This window comes from Plodia interpunctella, chromosome 12 (genome assembly GCF_027563975.2).
Source record: "Plodia interpunctella isolate USDA-ARS_2022_Savannah chromosome 12, ilPloInte3.2, whole genome shotgun sequence".
Lineage (NCBI taxonomy): Eukaryota > Metazoa > Arthropoda > Insecta > Lepidoptera > Pyralidae > Plodia > Plodia interpunctella.
In genome coordinates, this window is record NC_071305.1 from 3,735,200 (window position 1) to 3,754,773 (window position 19,574).

At 35.5% G+C, this 19,574-nt stretch overlaps 4 protein-coding genes and 1 non-coding gene across 7 annotated transcripts in view; 2 read left to right on the plus strand and 3 right to left on the minus strand.

Annotated features, from left to right (window-relative positions):
* LOC128674134 (uncharacterized protein) overlaps window positions 1–3,748 on the plus strand; it is a 46,677-nt gene extending 42,929 nt beyond the window's left edge. For both annotated transcript variants that reach the window (XM_053752499.1, XM_053752500.1), the window contains exons 4-6: window positions 1,103–1,276; window positions 1,445–1,679; window positions 2,048–3,748. In XM_053752499.1, the coding sequence (XP_053608474.1) occupies window positions 1,103–1,276; window positions 1,445–1,679; window positions 2,048–2,267 (629 nt within the window). In that variant the 3' untranslated portion in view covers window positions 2,268–3,748. The remainder of the gene's footprint in view (window positions 1–1,102; window positions 1,277–1,444; window positions 1,680–2,047) is intronic.
* Window positions 199–269, minus strand: TRNAG-CCC (transfer RNA glycine (anticodon CCC)). The gene has a single exon. It is a non-coding gene; the product is annotated as a tRNA-Gly (tRNA).
* A 135-nt stretch (window positions 3,749–3,883) lies between the features above and the next one.
* LOC128674133 (deoxyribonuclease-2-beta-like) lies at window positions 3,884–7,254 on the minus strand. The gene is made up of 6 exons (XM_053752498.2): window positions 7,089–7,254; window positions 6,329–6,479; window positions 5,847–5,994; window positions 5,105–5,294; window positions 4,380–4,553; window positions 3,884–4,198 (listed from the first exon to the last, which is right to left on the minus strand). Exons 1-6 carry the CDS (start codon window positions 7,214–7,216, stop codon window positions 3,937–3,939), a joined length of 1,053 nt encoding a protein of 350 aa, XP_053608473.1. The 5' UTR covers window positions 7,217–7,254; the 3' UTR covers window positions 3,884–3,936.
* Window positions 7,255–8,339: 1,085 nt separating this feature from the next.
* Window positions 8,340–19,230, minus strand: LOC128674132 (deoxyribonuclease-2-alpha-like). 2 transcript variants are annotated; one of them, XM_053752496.1, is made up of 9 exons: window positions 19,074–19,230; window positions 18,541–18,738; window positions 18,092–18,266; window positions 17,743–17,848; window positions 17,183–17,398; window positions 16,497–16,722; window positions 11,293–11,475; window positions 10,641–10,803; window positions 8,340–9,468 (listed from the first exon to the last, which is right to left on the minus strand). In XM_053752496.1, the coding sequence occupies exons 2-9, from the start codon at window positions 18,639–18,641 to the stop codon at window positions 9,367–9,369; spliced, it is 1,272 nt and encodes a 423-aa protein (XP_053608471.1). In that variant the 5' UTR covers window positions 18,642–18,738; window positions 19,074–19,230; the 3' UTR covers window positions 8,340–9,366. The 2 variants fall into 2 exon arrangements, with proteins under 2 accessions (XP_053608471.1, XP_053608472.1); XM_053752497.1 differs by lacking the exon at window positions 19,074–19,230 and adding an exon at window positions 18,840–18,978.
* Window positions 14,293–15,693, plus strand: LOC128674136 (retinol dehydrogenase 13-like). The gene has a single exon (XM_053752501.2). The coding sequence runs from the start codon at window positions 14,340–14,342 to the stop codon at window positions 15,315–15,317; it is 978 nt and encodes a 325-aa protein (XP_053608476.1). The 5' UTR covers window positions 14,293–14,339; the 3' UTR covers window positions 15,318–15,693.
* Window positions 19,231–19,574: the final 344 nt, after the last annotated feature.

The following is a 19,574-nucleotide window of genomic DNA, read 5'->3' on the forward strand; positions in this document are numbered from 1 at the left end:
TGATAAAATTTATAACTGGCATAACCTATAGGAAGGACAGCTACTATAATATGATGTCAACATAGATGGGTATGGTTGATGTTAGCTATCAGATAATCCATTTCGACCTTGGCCTTGAATGTAAAACAATATTTAACGCGATTATTTACGTAAAGGCCCCCTGTATTCACAATATAATATAAAAAGCAAAAAAAAGCGTGCACTGCCCGGGAATCGAACCCGGGTCGCAAGAATGGGAATCTTGCATGATACCACTACACCAGCAGTGCTTGAGCACCTACGTTAAAAATAAGATCCATATATCATTGAAATCAAAACAAAATATAACAATTTGAGATACTAAAATAAAAATTAACATTTAGCTGTAAAAAACACATTTTTATAGCCAATTCAATGATTAATTTAAATATTCAACTTGGGTAAATAACTTTAAACACATAGCGACATCTATCGAATATGTAGGAGGCATTCACTATGTTTGAATGCATCGCCCTCGCACCTTGCTGTCAATCAAGTTCCTTGACAAGTTAATTTGAGTTTGTATTTGTAGAGGGCGTTATTTGTGAATAGCAGCAACAAATGAAAATAATATATATTTTTACAAGCTTAATTTACCTATCCCGATTTTTTTGTTAGTAATCAAATCCATAATTTTACATATTGAAATGTTCCACGTCGATGCGACGTGATACTACATTGCGTAGTTTGCATGAAACTTTTATTTACCGCCATTTTACCGCAAGAAAAATTTAGCAATGTACCTACGTCGAAACCGCGAACACTTTGCTGATAGTGTGTAGTTACCTGACAACAATATAACCTGACGATGCAACCAGGATCGGTTCCCAACATGGGAACTCATCAATGGTTTACTCCACGGGTATATGATTTTTTGTCACTAGTTGAATGCAACAAGATATGCAAGTGGCAGCAATGATATTTTCGTAAAAAAATAACTGTACGATATTGGCGAAGGATAAAACTACACACAACCTCACGTCAAGTTACCTTGCATTCTCTGTGAGGCGGTAATAGCGACATTTTGCTTGGGTAATATCCCTTGACTGTGTATTTTCTATTTATGTTTATTTCAATGTTCCAGGCATTTGGGCAGTGATAAACACAGCAGGCAGCAGCGGGCTCGGCGGCGCGTCCTGCTGGGAGGGCGCGCTGCGCGGCAACGTGCTCGGCGCACTGCGCGTCGCGCGCACCTTCTCCCCGCTGCTCGCCGCCGCCGCCGCTGACCATCCACACGCTGGCCGACTCTTTTATATTGGTAATTCAAATAAACAAAAGAAAAAATCTTACAGAATTCATGTGCAAGAACTTTTGCTGTGCACGCTTAAGCTGTACTGTATGGTTGTATGGATGGAATACGCATGCACGCATACGCAAGTATACACACGCGCTGTTGCGGACTTATCCCAGGATCTTTATATTCCAGGGCTAACCTCAGACACAGCATGCGACAGCCTGTCACGGCTGGAGACGGGCGAGTCGGGTGAGACGTGCGCGGGCGCAGCCGCCGTGCGCTGGGGCACGTGGGGCGCGGCGCGGGCGTTGCGCGCGGGACTGCGCGCGCGCCGCCTACACGTCGTGCTGCTGCACGCGCCTGACCTGTCTGCTTCCGAGATCTATGCACCGCCGCTGCAGCTCGTCGCACCTAGTCAGCCTTCCAGGTATCAGTTTCAGTATGGTTTCAGCCCTTTTTAAACTACCAAACAAATAGACATACGGCCAACGTGCAACGCCTGGGTGTCACAAGTGCGTTGCAAACTTGGTGGTCTAGGGTCTGGAAACTGGAACCCAACAATGCAAGCAGCTACCGCTGTATGGCTGTGCATGCTGTACCCGACAGTATCCACCAAATCGTTATAATTTGATGCTGACCCACAGCTGAGGCACTGGCCTTCCATAAGGAAGCATAACAGAGGAGGATAATAATGAGCAGATCGAAGGTGTATGTTGAGTTGGCTGGCTAAGTTTTTGATAAATTTGTAAAACGAGTAATCAGTCACTAAAATAAGCATTTATTACAACTTCCCAGCCGCCCCGAAACGCCAAGCTCAGACGTGAGTACCACTACAGCATCCTGCGCAGTCACCATGCCCGGAGAGGCCGCGGAATACAGCGCTAAGGTCCTCCCCACCAGCGCCCTGAAGGTCCTTGAAGACGCCCTCACAACCCCCGCCCCAAGAGACTCCTACTACTTGAAAATGAAGCACGACACCTGGTTCACAAGAATGCCGTCTCTAAGAGTGGCGTGATTTTTTAAAAGTTGATGGAAAACGCGTGGATGGTTTTGTGTGTGTATACGTACGTGCCTTTGCTTATGTGGGAATTTTGGGATAAAGTTCAAGCAGAATACATGCTGCCTTGTTTAGGTTTTGACACTGACGTACTTTGATGTATTTTGCATTGTTCGTGTCTGTAGACGGACGTCAAAATGGCGAAGCTCGACTGAGCAATGGGGCATGGCTCTGCCGCCGTGGTGCATTTTCACTGTCGATTCTGTTCGTAGTGAGACGCTCAGACTACGAGCATATTTTATGCTGATCATAAAGTTAAATTTTACAAGATACATTAGACCACAGACGTTGAGTTTGGTGGCTTTGTGCATAATGCCTATTTGTGTGTGTGTGTATGGTTGATATTGGAAAGAAATGGATTGGAATGATTTTTTAGATAGTAACGAACGAAGTTCGCCAGCCCATGCGTTTTCCAAAACATATATTTGTTATGTCACATATTTCAATGTTTATTGATAGTCTATAAGGTTACGTAATGCATGCATTGAAGATTATTCCCCTACCTACTAACAATTATCTCAAAACTTAACCATAAAGTTAAGTCAATGTTTATTTTCGAGTTTAATATAACTGTACTTTGATGTAGTGTACAAGAATAAAATAAGCATGATATTATTATTGTATACCACACAACATACTTATTAATTAATTAATTAATAAGAAATAATTAAGCTTTTATTTTCAAGTATTTTCGTAAAAAAAAAATATTTTTTGCCTATGTATCTGCGCTAAAAGTAGAGAATTTTCTTGTCGATGTTGTATTATTTGCCTTATTTTTCTGTATTTTGTAAATTGTTACATTTGTATAATTTTATCGACCCACTATCCCTATTCGAGGGCACAGGGAAGTGGATGTAATGTGCCAAATTAAGGGTACTTTCTCTATAAGAACAATTGTACCTATTCGATATAGTTTACGATGGTGATGGAACATTTCCCATCACAATATTTCTCGAATATCAATGAAAACAGTTATATTGCAAATTTTGTGAGAATTGTTTAATGTAAATATCAAAATTTGGTAAACGACTCTTAGTGTGCTAGCAGTAAATTGTGAATGCATAGATATACATATTCAGTTATAAATTGTATGCGTGTGATTAATTTTAATGTTAGTAATATGCAATTAGTACTTACTTTAAAGCTTATGAATTAGATTTTATTAACTGTTGGATGTAAAAAAAGTGATAGATAAAAATGGCCAATCACAAATTGCTGCTAGTATATTTATAATATATGTAATTTGCTTATTTACGTATGTGTTGAAGATTTAAAGCTGTATATTGCTCGCAATGCGGAAATCCAGTGAAGCCAGTATCTTATATTTAATGGTTTCGTAGTCTTAGATTTATATTATTGTGTTCATGAGTCTGGTGTGCGATATGGACATTTTTAATGTGTAAATAATTTGTGTTGAATATTAAACGTTTCTCTAATTATTTAGTGAATCATTTTAAATCAACTATTCTATCGTAAAAACCTTTTTAACAATTTCTTATTTTATTTGCGAAAAAAAATTAATAAGCGTTTTATGGTAACGATGTCATAAAAATTTACAAAAAAACATCAGTAGGTACCACCACAGAGTATATAATATTTAGCAGCACATAACTTCAATACAAAACGCCTAACAACTCGGCTCATTAAGTTTCAAATTGCTGAAAGCGAACCACACGTCGTAATTCAAAATGCATATGAGCATGCTGCCCCTTGGGTAAATGCTGGGTTCTTCATAACTACCAATACAAGCCCAGTACTGGGTGGGGCCAGCCCCAGTTTTCTGCCAGTGGGCCGCGGTACTGACCCCAAATGTTGCTCGATCGGTTGAGTTTTCTATGTAATGGACTTCACCTGGAAATTTGATGGATATCGCCTTGATTTGACGCACGCTGTAAACAATTTTGCTAATTAGAGATCTTCAAAATTTGGTTGATTTTATAAGTACACCGGGATTCGCAGTATCGTGGCGGTATCACAGCACCGATGCAACAAGAACAGCGCGTTTAAACAAACTCTGTTATATAAGTATGTTTGTTTCATTAAAGACATAGCTTGCAAAATAATACGAACCCATATTCTTTATCACAAAATGTATCGTGCTTATTCCTGTCGTAGATGTCGAAAATAACTTTTTTGGCCTTCGCGAACACCTCGAAGAGACAGTGGGTGTCACCCGGCTTGCGCGCCACCAAGATTGGGTTTAATCTCTTGTCATGTGTAAAAAAATCAACCACCTTTGTGTCTCTGGAAGAAAAAATATATTTTTTTTAATTATAAAACTTTGATTTTCAATTATCTAAAAGAAAATTTTCACGTAGCTGTAACGGCTGTAGTTAGTAATTTTTAGCAGGCAAACAGGCATACGGCCCACCTATTGAACATACATTTTTTTAAACAATTATTATTACAAATACAAATTTCTATAATCTTTGAAGGATAATTGTCTGTTCCCTGAGCTACGAATAAACACAGGCTACACTCTATCGGCGAACTCGGACAGATATCGACGCGAATGCACAAACATTGCTTAAGTAGTTTGTATGAGAGCTTTTATTCATCGCAATATAAAACCAGCAATGTATACTGAATCCACCAAAGTTCGGCGAACTTACTATCTTTTTTTAATTAGTTTTTATGACTTCGCAATTTTATAGCCTGTTTCAAGATATTATTATTTTATGCTAAGGATGTTTGTTGTTAGACGACTAGACATATAGCCGTCAGGAGTACCTAGATAGTAAGTCTGATGAAATCACCACATATACCTAACACACTCGATAAGTAGTGATAATTACCCAGGAACCGGCATTTTGTTCCAATTAGGCAACAAGTGGGACAAATGAGATGGCACTTGCATCTTCTGAACGTTAGGGTTTGTCTGGGCAATTACTCTGAAGATGCCGTCTAGAGCCGCGTGGTCTAACGCCATGCACGTCATCAAATGGCCGTTCTCTATTTCGTTGTCTGGGAATGACATCATCTCCTCTAAAAAAGGAAAAAATGTAGGTCAGTCACATATAGTCTGAAGTAGAAACAATTTCAAGACAAAGGAGAATGAAATGTCAATCTGTAATCGGAGTTTTTTTTAGTACATTGTGGTGTGGATACTGCATTCGTCGAAACGGTGGTGGCCCAACGTTAAGATCTTCCGACTACGTTCGAAAGGTCCCAGGTTCGAATCCTACTCGCGCCACATGAGTGGTATAGTTGTTTTTATTGACCACCCCTTGCTTCCGGTGAACATCATGAGGAAACCTGCATATTGGTGGATATATATATATATATACATATCTGCCACTGTCTTGACTTACGTCAAGTCAAGACAGCCTATAGGCGATATAAACTAGTGTGCGTGTTTGCCTAGTCATAATGTGCGTGAAACCGGTAGACATACTGAAGATACACCGTATTCAAATACGGGTCAGATTGGTGTGATTTTGAAGACGAGGTGTTAAGAACTTTGGCATCTATAGTTGAAGAAATATGACGAAATATAATAATGCCAACTTGCAAATATGACTAAGTAGAGGTACTTACGCATTACGTCAGGAAAGCCAGGCACGGTGTGGGTCACCCAAACACCTCCTTCCCTATCAGCCATCAGTATGCCCTTGGCCGCTGACCCTTGTATCCCAGAACGCTCGGTGTATATTAAGACAGCCAAGTTTTTCTGAACCAATTCGTCCTAAAAGAAACGACAAACAAAACTTCTTATGCAAGCTCCACCACACTCCTCCACACCACGCGAATGCCTGAACATACGCAATGTTCAGGCATTCGCGTGGTGGGGAAGAGTGTAGTTAGATGAATGAGTTTTACCTATTTACCATAATGCGGCATATTTACGGTAAATAAAACTCATTCATCTAACTACATTGGCATATGTGCATATGCCCTATACCAGCAATGTATACCGAATCCGCCGAGTTTGGCAAACTTTTTGGCGACAGTGTGGGCTTTAGAGCTGCGTCGACAGATCAAAGCAGGTTCAGGTCCTGCATGACACCATAAATCCTCACCGTCCATATTGGCGCTATGGTGTTCATCAGCATAGAATAAGAAGTGATGTGAACAGAGGAGGTTTCCCATCTTCCTTCAGAATATGGTGTTAGGAAGGTATAGTTTCGACCGCGGCGCAACGACGAGCGAGAAGGCTTATAAAGAATCCACCTGATGGCAGGAAATAGATATGTATGTAAAATAATGCTAACATTTTTGACAAATAATTTTAAAAATAGAATAAAAAATAAAATATAATAAAATGGAGAAGCAAAAAGAAAAAAAATACTTTGACCACAAAAGTTGTATTTACAAAATTAAATGTTATCATCGAAATATAGGATACGAAATCGAATTTTGAATCCGATTTTCGTCTGAGATTCGACGGAATCCGCTACTAATAAAAATACCTACAAATAAATTAATTCATATTTTGGACCTTTTCGAGGAAAATAACTTGCATTGAAATCTAATGTCAAATATTATAAAATTGTTTTCAAGACTAGCAGTTCAAGCGAACAAGTTTATTTTACGTCAAAAGTGGACGGTGGCGTACACGATGAGGGGCCGATGCCCAGCAGTGTACGGAATAGGGCTAAAATTATGATGATGATGAATTTAACAATTCAACAACTTCTATTAGAAAGTTGTTAAAGAATAAGGTTGATTTTTAATAAGTAAACACGAAATAATATACGTGAAACCGATAGACCTACTGAAGATACACTAGTATTTGAGGGTCAAAGCCTAGAAGACGAAGTGGGTACTTAGTGTACTTACCAATCCACAGGCATGTGAGTATTATCCCTGCATCTTATATCAGATGCCCAGTCCTCAACATCACAGAGTACATATCCACAACACACTAGGCCCACTATGGAACACCAAATAAAACCTACATCGCACATCGTCTTGCATAACCCAATGTTAGATTTCCTTCTTGTACCTAATAAAATTTCGATAAGGATTCTCATAAAATTTTAATATCTCACAATAAATATATAATCGTAATACCAGATGAAGGCAATTTTACCAGTTTATATTTGTTGTTTTTGTCCTATAGAAGATTAAATGGCCTTTGTCCAGCATTGGGTTACATACGCAGGTTATTAAAAATGTTTTTGTCCGGATCCGAAAACCTAGTAATAATATTTCAGGTAATATAATGTATCTGCTAACAAACTGACGTTTGATGAAAAATTATGTAAAATACAGTAATGTGTGAAAGATGGGGAAGGCTGCCCAGCAGTGGTACTTAAACAGCTAGAAAAAAGCAAAACGTACAAAAACATTATAGTTTGCAACAACATTGCCATATCAAAAATGAGAGAAATAAAAGATAAATTTTATATGAAATAAGTATTTAATAACTAGAAACATTTGTTCTTATCTTTATTACTCCTAAATTAGTGCTATATTAATCAGAGTCGGTAGTAGAGAATAGTAAATATATGAACAATATAAATAAGTTGTATTATTTTAGTATCTAATAATGTGCAAATCATCTTCAAAAATTGACTTTGATTTACAAAAAACGAACAATTGTGTCTCATGCCAAAAAAATGCTTACATTTTGGTATTTTTTGTGTAAATTATTTAAGCTGGCATTGTTATTGATAATCATTGCCTACTTTGTCAATCCGAAGTTTTAATTTAATCCGAAGTTGGTACTACCTATATCAATTCAATATTTTTTCTAAAATTTATTATACTGGCAAAGATCTTAAAAAAAGTTTTTTTAATCTATATAGTATAGTTTTTTATTCAATATCCTAAAAATAAGTGTATGTCCACAAATGGGAATGACATGTCCACACTGAGCTTTCTCTTAGATAAAAATACATTCATTTGCCATCGATGGCTCAGTGTGAACAAGAGCTTATAACACTAATAAAATATAACCAATAACTAGTAGATCTTTCGTAATGGCATTTTTCGTACATTTTAATATATCACATGAATGATTTATTAACTTAAAAAAATGTTATATAATTTAATCAAATATTGTTTAACGACTGAATTTCATATTGGAATGACTGAACTTCATATTGGAATCACATCCACAATCACAGATTGATACGGTCAATACACAACGTGACCATTTTTTGAGTGCCAGGGCGCACATATTTATCTGAATAGCTCATATCTTAGCTTCAGCTAAATGGTTTATTTTTTATCCCCTACACTAACTTTACATAATAGAGAATATTACTGGGGTGTTAATCCACGCCCTTTCTAAATCTATGTAAGAAATAAAGAGCATATTTTGACATTGACAATGAAATTCTTAAAAAGCATGACAATTGACCTGTGCACCATGGCAACGAATGGGTTGAACTGATGCCATCTGCGTCTAACTATGCGAAACATTCCCCATTAGCTTTTATTCACAGCGATAAGATTATGTACTACGCTAAAATTATTTGTGTCATGTTACGGGCGTTCTTATTCTAAGCATTTAACTTACATAATAAGTACTATAACTTTATAAAAATATAAGTATACAGCTTTAAAAATATATATGATAGTATCGTATATATACTGATATATAAATAAAATTATGCTACTTATACTAAAAATCAGACTTACAATAATTTTGAACAATTTTAATTAAATTTTTAAAATAGATATCCTATATTAAGATCTGGGGGCATATTACACATATAGGGCATTTTTATCTGAAAATTTCTCTTCCTGTAATCTGAAATTGTTAATTTGACTATAATAACAATAATTAGTTAATGAATTTCGATTAACACTACATTTTCGAGCAGACATGTATTGAGATAGATATCACTTCTTCCTTCAACTGTACATATATCTTACTACTTACAATAACCAATATGCATCTGAAAATGATGTCACAAAAATAAGCAACATAAAAGACAAAAAAAAAACAAACAAATAAAATAAAAGATATTTTTTTTATCATATTTTTGATCGACATTCAGAATAACATGAGTTAAGGCACAAAGTAAAGGATTCCTTGAAACATGTCGCACAAGTATGCAATGTTTGATAAAATATGATTATTTACCTCCGTATACTATATATTTTTTTAACTACACGTTTGAACAGTCTCAATGAGATGGGCGAAGTTGCCCCACAAAATTGGCCCCGAGGTGCACACTGTGCCGCCCCCGCGCGATTCTTGCGGCAACTGGAATTAAAACATTTTAAAGTTAACATTACGTTTTCACTCAATTCTCTCTCACCATCTCTCATCACCGCAGGGCCCAGTTGCATTCTGAGCTGTGACGCCGCGATACCTAGGGTTAGTTAAAATTTAGACTGTGGTTTTAAAACAGACCACCTGCTTTATGGCAACCCTCCTTCGGAATATTGTTGTTGCCTATCAGGTGTACCTTATTCGCCTCGTACGACATCCACGGTAGGTTGCATGGCATGTTTTTTAATTACGCCACTTTAATTAATCGCACTTTTTTAACACTTTTTACACGATAAAGAAGAAAATTTTATCAGGGTGCTTGTTAATTTTTAAATTTCTTAACACATTGACAGATGTCCTTACATTCCTTCGTAATTCCGAGTAACATAGTCATTCAAATTGGCTTTTAGTGTAAAGTTTCGATATTGGTCACAAGGTGTATCAAACTCATGTCACCTACCTCTAATAGGGTATAGATAGCTACCCTTTTCAAACTACGCGACTCCATTCAAGTCTACCCTTTGTCTTCTCCGTACTTGGGTACTGTATACAATTCATTTATTCAAAATCAGTCCCACTTTGACGCGACTATGTAAATGAGTAATTACTATTCCACACATATGTGTCACGCTGCTAATGTAGTGATTAAAATGCGAGATTAAGGTATATCTTTTGAAAATCCTGCGTGCTATAATAGTGTGTTGTGTGTTAATTATGTATGTCATGCTAGTATGAGAATTACATTTTTTTATACTGGTATTCAAATTTACCTTGATGTAATAATATAATGCTCAAGCGTATTCGTGTATTAAACATTTAAATTACTATATTATATACGGTACTTTCGGTTTGTATGGCAGCGGAGCGTGGCCAGCGCTTTAAAGTCGAGTCAAACTAATTTTTTTTATTCAACTCTGGATTAATTGACGTAAACATTTACTTAATACTAAGTCTGGTCCGATTTCCAAAGCACAGATGAAGAAGCGACGCAACAAACTTCACCATTATCAAATTGTGTCTGTCACATCTGAGCTAGTTATAACTAAGTGGAGCTAAACTAAGCTTGCGTGTCCCGAGATGACAATGCTGCATTGGATGTACGACGAAATTTAGACACGTGACAATACAAATCCAGCGCAAGAAGATAAAGTCATGTTACTCACCGCCCTATTGATATCGCCGACACAGACCCAGTAGTCGGCCACCTTCGTGTCCTGGCTGTTGTGCATCTTGTGGGCCACTGCTACGGCCCATTTCGAGTGGTCGTTGTGGGACGTAAACGACATCTTAGCGATCGGGAACTTTAGGCGCTCGATGTTGCGTACTCTAGAAAAAAATATATAAATATAGAAACACTAGCTTATGCCCGCTGCTTCGCCCGCGAAGCGTTACCTACATGATTTTCATATAAGATTTCACCCTCATTATAGCCATATGAGGCATGATTTTTGAAAAAAAGTAGCTTTTGTTTGAACGGGCATCTTTAACTACATGCATACGAAATTTCATCAAAATCGGTCCAGCGGTTTAGCTGTAAAAACGGAACAGACAGACAGACCGACAAACTTTCGCTTTTTACTAGAGTGGATTTGGTTTAATAACTAGTTCGCCCTTGGTCATCAGACATGGCTTTCGAGACACATTGCTGACAGCCATCAATAAATGCGAGACATACATAGATGAAGCGGAGGGCTTAGTGTAACTGACATACACTTACCATGTTATAACTGATTAAGTTAAATATATAATTATTATTAATCGAAAAACCCCATTAACTTTTCTCGGGAACTGAAATAATCTACCATTAGTACTCACTGGAAGTTTCTATTGCACTCGGAGTCCAACGTGCCGGGGCCATTGGTCCAGGATTCCACCAGCAAGTCTGATTGCAGTACCTCGGCTACCAGCCCGCTGTACAGGTCGTCGTTGAACATCGCACTCTTAGCGAACGACAGGAACTTCCGGCCGACTAATGTCTCGAAACTCTCGATATGGTACCTGAAAATTATTTGTTTTTAAATGATGAATGCCGAGGAAAGCCACTAGCTCGCTAGAGTCATTTGCAGGAGAAAGGCAAAATATCGAAATTGCTGGAGTACCTTGAAGGAGTATATCCTACAGTGTATGTAATGCTGTACAAATGTGACGAAAAGTTAAATAGTCAATTGAATAAATAACAGATATGTTTTATTGATGAGAAAAAACACTGACGCAAGAGCGCAAACCCATCTCTGATAAAACGTTGTCACCATCACAGAAAACGCTAGGTACGCTCCGTACATCTTACATTTATTTATTTATTTATTTATTTATCTACATCTTACGCAAACCGGTAAATGACGTAGAACAAATATGAGAACAAAGATCTGCTTTTTGTGTTGCTATCAATGACATGGCAATGTAAACTTTTTTTACTTTTAGTCTAGATAAAAATATATTAAGACAAAGTTATTTTTGAAAGATGAAAAATTATAAAAATATTTGCTTTTGTTATTTCACGTAGTGCCATCGATAATATATCTTCACGTCCACCCAAAAAGAGCGTAAATGTGCTGAGATTTTATTTTCGAGGATGGCGAGCCGCCATTCCCGAAGGAGCGCGTATATTATAGGAAAACCCACGGATGAACCTAATAAGATTAGTATCGAAAAAACGTTTAGTAAAAGTAGGTCGTTAATAGGAAAATTCAAAATTCAACTTTTTCCAACCAACCTAAAACTAACCAAACAAAACATGTGGAATTAAAAAATAAAACATCATTTTATAAGTATGCACATGTACACAAGTTATTTATTACGCATTTTCAAATATAAATACGACACGTTTGGATATAGGTAGATTTGTAAATGTTTCTTTTAAAACAAAAAAGCAAATATAATTGCGTATGCACAAAATATCACTGACTCACTACAACATAACTCATAATTTTTTTAAATCTATTCAAATGTCATTTATCTTGACAAGTATACGTAGGTAAATTTTGTCGTAACTACTTTATATGTATATTATATATAAAATAGGTAATGGATGAAAATGTTTAAAATATAGATGACCTCTCATTTGAATTCAATGGTTTATACATAGTGATTATCACAAACAAATTACATGTTTGAATAATTATTAAAAATGCGAAAGTGAGTTAGTTACGTTAACAACATTGTAATTTTTTTTTTACTATGAAGCAGAACACTAATTTGTATATTTGTATTGAATACTATATCTTTCGCGCGGCTCAGTTCGCGGAAAAATTTCATGTGTAAACACATGTTATTAACACACATGAAATTTTTCAAAGAAACATTCAAACAAAATGTAGTTTATATTCAATTAACTCTCATCAGAACGTGTTAGGTTACACTTTCGGCTGTGAGCCTCGGTTTTTGAACATATATGTTTATTTATTTCTTCAAGAATTAAAGTAATAAACAGAACAGTTTTCATATACCTACCTACGATTTTTGATGTCATTTCTATTATGATATAGGTATGTATCTAGGCTTTCTTAGAGTTCAACATTTCCGATGAATTAGCCGTGAAAGCGTCAAAGACAGACAGATATAGCAATAAACATGAATGCAAGTATAGATGTACAGCAGACATGTTATTTACTGTTGAATTATACTTATAGATTTTTTAATAGTGATTGATATACATACATATAAATTCATATCGCATGGAATAATAATAATCTCCTTCCATATTCATGCGAAATTATGTATTTTTTATGATTGTCACTATATGAATGTGACACTAAGCCTTTAAGTACCTAATAACTTATTTGGAACCTAGAGTTCGAATTAACAAGTAGTACAGTGTTAATTCGAACGAAGTTTTATGATAAGTAAGGACAACGGAGGATAGGAAAAGATGAGATCTACTAAATATGCTGCCGAGAATAAGTAGACTTTGTAACCGTTTCTTATAAAGCAAAGAAAAAGGGTAAGATAATCACGATTGCAATAATATTGAGTACTTAAAATTCTTTATGCTTATTGAAATGTCACTTATCTTGAGAAGTATGTAAATTGTATGTACTTATATACAAATATATATGTTTTATCATTACCTACTATATATTTAAAACATGTAATGGTATAATATACCTAATTTTTAATTAAATAGGTATAGACTAGATAGACTCTCATTGCATACAATGATTTGTAAAATAAATGTTTATAGTTAAGTAAGTAGGAAGTTCTCATTGAACTCTCATGGAACACTAAACAAGGAAATGTGTTAATTCCATCCCCATCGGGGTGAAATATGCAAATTTTTATGAATTGTCGTCACGAGACAAAGTTAGATAGTATAAAGGTATTGGCTGGTTATAACTTGCACCCCTAATTACAAAGAGGGGTTGGCAGTGAGGTAAGAATTTAATGTGAAAATGTAGATTTAAGTTAGGGTTTATTTAAAATGCACATGCATGCACTGTATTTTGAAAATTATACACGACGAGCACGCTGGAAACAGACAGAGCATATTGTGACATGCAAGCGACGAAGATGAAATAACTTTACTAACCCCTTAGGACATGGGATGAAATAGTGGATGAAACTTAAACAGATACATATGTTTAAATCTTGAAACACAAAAATATTCTGATTCTCTAAACGAAATTCACGCGAGAAGAGAAACGGACAAAAGTTAGAAATACATATAAATGTAATAATATATAGTAATAATATATATAGTCTCATTTAATCTCATAAGATCAACCTGGACCAAGTCTCGGGCAGATGCTAGTTGATACAAAGTCACATTTTTTATGATCCTCATTATGTGTTTGTCAGACTTTATTTGCCTTGAATACTTAATTACTCCTTCATTAGGAAACTAGAGTTCGAAAAGGCAATACAGAATGGCGCTGCTTTTAATTATTTATAGTGTCATTACGACCATATCTGTGTTAATATTAATTATCGGATTGTATCAGAAAAATACGAATACCATTTGCCAATCGAAAAGGAGATTGGATGGGAAGACAGTGCTTGTGACTGGGGGCACTTCTGGCATGGGCTTGGAGGTGGCCACAGACTTCGCCCGTAGGGGAGCCAGGGTCATTGTAGCATGCCCTTTTCAAGAAGAGGGCATTTCGGGCAAGGAATCCATCATCTGGAATTCCGGTAACAAAAATGTTGTATTCGAACACCTAGACTTATCGAAATACGACTCAGTGAAGAAGTTTGCAGCGAACATTATTGAAAACGAAACAAGATTAGACATATTAGTGAACAATGCTGGAGTTTCTATCAGCAAAATCACCAAGGACGGATTCAACATGATCATGCAGGTCAATTACTTGGGAACAATTCTTCTGACTTTCTTGCTGTTGCCGCTTTTGGAAAAATCTGGCGATGAGGAAGAGCCCAGCAGGATAATCAACACAGCGTCGGTGTCGCACAACGTGGGAAAAGTTGATTTTGATAGCTGGAAAACAAAAACTGGTATCCCCTTCCAATACTACGCTAATAGTAAATTATGTCTTTCTTTATTCACGCGTGAATTGTCTAAAAGATTAAAAGGCTCCAAAGTAGTTGTTAATGCTATAGATCCCGGTGTTGTCGGTACGCGTATCTACAAGATTGGTACCAATTATATTTTAGGGTCATTAGTAGTATTTTTCGCTACGTACTTTTCAAAGGATCCCTGGGAAGGAGCCCAGACCGCGATCCACGCATCCGTTTGTGAGAAAGCTCGTAAAATTAGTGGGGAATATTTCTTTAATTGCAAAGTGACGAAGAAAACAAAATTGCCGTGGTTTAATGACATTAAAGTAAACAAGGCCCTTTGGGATAATACTTTGGAAGCCATAGATCAGAAACTCCCAATAAATTGACGATAAAGTAGTAAATTTCTGCCGATTGGTGACCAAAGTGTTGTTTTTATTTGAAGATGGGATAAGATGAGATATAAACATAACTATGTGGGATTCAAAACCCAAATAAAAATAGTTAACATTTGGAATTTAAATTCATGACTTAAGATAATATAAACTTACTTAGTCTCAAAAGTAGCACTGCGACTCTTTTATCCATACTTTCAATAAACGAGTAAATACCTACCTTCCCAAAAAAACATTTATTTGCTACAACAGGGTTTAATAAACTACAGTATAGATGTTTAATATTGTGTTACATCCTATTTACCAAATTTTAATATATTTTGTAATCTTTACCCTGAATGTTAATAAAATAAACTATTTATTAATTTAACTAGAATTTATGTTGTATCCAATGATTAAGGGACAAAATATTTTTCTTATTTCAATTAAAATATGAAAAGATATAGACTAGATTTATCGTTCATATATCCTACGAGGTATATATCATTATGCTTTTAATTTACTTGGTTTTAGTAAGGTTTCGTCGAGTATCGCATGACAATGTGATTAACCAGGATTTAGGTACCTATCCAAACGAATTATACCCACTTTAAAAAGGCTATGCAAGACTTTTTTATGATTTTGTATTTATGTACTGACAATACTGCGTTGTCAGTACCTAAATACAAAAGCATAAAAACAACAACAAACACATATGGATCCAATCCATTTATGTTCATGACTCAAATGATGACTAATGAAAAACAAAGAGTTTGACGTAAGATATTCAATAAATCACAATATTACTTATTTATTCGAATTTGATACTGTTTAGTTTCGTACATAATAAATACGATAATATTAAAGATTGATCTTAGGTAACAATAAAATGATATCACATGCTGTTGATTCATTACAATGCAAAATAGATCTGTTACCTACTTTAATAATAGAACAAAGCTAAAAATTTAAAAAATTATGTGAAAAATTGTCGGAATATTCGAGGTCCATCTGCGATCCAGCCAATGTTATTAGCGCGATTGGGTACGCGCTGATATCGATGAAATTTGGTCTATCTACACATACTCATACTAATACTTTTATCCCAAAATTCCCACCGTGAATAATCCACCGTAATTCAATGAGTGCATTGAATAAACAAAAAAAGAAATTGTTTGAAGTCTTGCAACTTACCATGGAGAAGCATCGATGGTCTTATTCTTGACTACGTCCAGCAAATTGGGCAGTTCTCCCTCCAACTCCTGAGGAATGTGGTGATGTACTATCAGGGGCTCGTTGTATTTAAGTTGAGTACCAATCTGGTTCAGTGTGGATGTTTGGACTGAGACACATAGCAAGGATTGCCCGTACTTCATGCCAGTAGATGGGTAGTCATATCCTGTTACATTGAGGCCATTGGCTGAAAGACAATGTCTGAAGATGTAGTAGCTTAGTGTTTAGTGTAGGCTGTTGAATGTTGTCTGATTATTTCATTATGTAGTAGTCAGTTTTAAATACATTGTTTGGTTAATAATTTATTAATAAGGATTATGTAAAGTACTTTTCAATTCGTAATATAGGTCAAACATAATTATTTATTTACATATGTATGGAAATAATTTACTAAGAAATCACTTTACTAATATCAAGAAAAAATATGTTTTCTGAATATTCCATATCAAAAATATGTAGAAATGTAATAAATGTAGGGTATGCCTATTTGCCTGCTTGTTAGTATAAAAAATGACAAGAGAAATTAAAAATAGGCCAGTGAACAACTTGTCATCTGACTAGAAAAGGTAGTTGTTACTTTGACAAGTACTTTTTCTTCTCAGATGACGAAATCAAAATTGTACTTCTCCAATTATATAAGTACTTACAATTAGGTATAGGAGGGAACCGAGGCACAGAATGCACCAACCACAAGGACGTAAACTTGTCTCCAAGGAGGACACCCTTGGTGTGGCCACTCTCAACCCTGGTCTTCATGAACTTGGAGTGCATCTTACACATCTCTGCCAAGTCGTAGTCATCATAATACTTGTCCCCAACTTTGAATTTTTTGTACCTTTTCACAGTTGCTTGATTCAATTGACCTAAAAATTGATATTTTGACTAGTGGATTTATACTTTATTAGCCGCTCATCCCAGCTATAAACCATAATATTGTAACGTGATTACACAACTAAAGAAACTAGTCTTGAACATAGACTTTACCTTGTACCACTACTAGACAAAGATCTTCTCACATAGTAAACAAAACAGAAGGTGACATATTCTCACTTGTCGTAACAAAAGTTGGGTGACGATAAGTGAGGCTGAGGCAGGCGAGTGGGGTAAGCATCTTTCATTGGAGCTGTGCACAAATTGATGCAACAGGTTGTTCTCTCTTCACCTTCTAATGAATTTATAATGAAAAAGTTTGGTAATATACACTTACCTCTTTTAGTTTTTGAATACCTCTCAGCAATATTCAACAAAACATCGGGCTCATTTTCTAGAGCCGGTGGTTGGTCATTGTAAACAAGAGATAGAATATTTTTGTCCTGAAAAAAAATAGAAAAAAGGTTATTGTTTATAGAAAAAAAAAATAGGTAAGTATTATAAAAATATAACCACAAAAATAATATAGATACTAGAAATGTAGGATGAGAATAGCATAGAGAAGTTAAGAATATAGCTATCTTAATATATACTTATTATTTAGATATAACAAAGCGAGCTATGAGAAAATTACATGTACAACAAATTATTGTAATACTATTTAAAAAAAATTTAATTGAACCAACCTGGTACAATGGTGCTAATGTCCTACCCAGCATGGATCTTGGGTCACTTACTGACATGTCTGACATGATCCACCCACCCCTTAGTTTTGAGGGTGTGAGGTACATGTAGGCCACACCTTGACGAACTAGTGGATTCAAGTGATTCTTCTCCCGAGGTAGTTTGTAAATATAGAACCTGTAATATTTCTGATTTTAATATTTTTTATTTTTGTGAGCACATCAATCATATTAATTTTTCTTTGAAATAAATTCAATTTTAATAAGTAGAATATTGATTGAACAAAAATGGAGTGGAAAAAAATTCTTTCCCTACCAGTGCAAATTGTGTAGGGAAAGGTGGTGGTACAGAATAAATACATAACACAACCAGTGACAATAAATGGGGATATGGAACATATTTCAATAAATATGGTACTTATTTAAAGAACAAAAAAAATTAAGGCTCTTACCAATCAACAGGTTCTCCCTTTTCATTTCTACATTGTGGTGTAGAACATAAGCAAATAGTGAAAAATAGTGAAAATATAAACAATTTCACATAAGTACACATTTCAGTGGTTATTTCACCAAAACTTGTGGATAATTAACGGCTGCACCAGGAAATGAGACCCGTATTTACAATCCCACACAACTCGATCACAACAACACTGAAAACAATTGAATTGTTTACACAACATGCTGTCATATTTGTTTCCTATAATGCTAAAAATGCCCATTGACGAAAAACTTTCATTTCAATCCTACTTACGACGACAGAACAATAGAAATTACCGCATGCATTGGTCGAATGTTCTAAGCTAAGAGCAAGGCAAACAAGAATGTTATTATTATGAGATAATCGAGTTCTTCTCATAATAAACGACGCTGTTATACATTTATTTAATAACATGTTCTTGCTGTACAAAATTTTGAGTCCACTGCAAGTTACATTATGGTTTAGGTACATCTAAATACAATACAAATGAAATCATTTGGTACTTACCAAGTACCTAATCAAATCAAGTTAACTTGGCGCGGTTAAATCAGAGGAACATGATTAATTTAACAATATCAGTAGCGTCGCTATTTGTTTTGTTGTGATTTATTTTCCTTTGTTTTTTGAATTTAAATTTGACAAACAAGTGACAAACCTGACTGACAGTGACAGCTAGTGATGTGACACTGACGGTTACTAGGTACCTATTGAACACTTCATCGAATAGGGCATATTACGCAAAGCTCATGCGTGAGGCGTATCCCAGTTTTCGAAGTTTTTTTATCTTTAGAAAACGATTTTTCGTAATATGTCGGCACCCGAATATGCTACATTGTTGTATATTTCATTTCATATCATTCACAAACGAATGCTTACAAAATGAAAGGATTAATAAAGAACTCTAAAATAAACGTTTTAATCGACATAGCAAAAGGCGGCAAACCTTTTGTGTACCTAACATACAGTGCTGTACTCTGGCGGGATAAATGTGCAGTAATACTCCTTATT

Excerpts from the sequence above, each read along its gene's own strand:
- LOC128674133 (XM_053752498.2), bottom strand. The coding sequence starts at position 7,216 with ATGTGCGATGTAGGTTTTATTTGGTGTTCCATAGTGGGCCTAGTGTGT. Across the intron at positions 5,295-5,846 it reads TGGCTTTCCTGACGTAATGC|AGGAGATGATGTCATTCCCA; the intron begins GTAAGTACCTCT and ends TTCCTTTTTTAG. Across the intron at positions 4,554-5,104 it reads AACAAAATGCCGGTTCCTGG|AGACACAAAGGTGGTTGATT; the intron begins GTAATTATCACT and ends TTTTTCTTCCAG.
- LOC128674132 (XM_053752496.1), bottom strand. The coding sequence starts at position 18,641 with ATGTGTACTTATGTGAAATTGTTTATATTTTCACTATTTTTCACTATT. Across the intron at positions 17,399-17,742 it reads GTATTCAAAAACTAAAAGAG|GTCAATTGAATCAAGCAACT; the intron begins GTAAGTGTATAT and ends ATCAATTTTTAG. Across the intron at positions 10,804-11,292 it reads GAGTGCAATAGAAACTTCCA|AGTACGCAACATCGAGCGCC; the intron begins GTGAGTACTAAT and ends ATTTTTTTCTAG.
- LOC128674136 (XM_053752501.2), top strand. The coding sequence starts at position 14,340 with ATGGCGCTGCTTTTAATTATTTATAGTGTCATTACGACCATATCTGTG.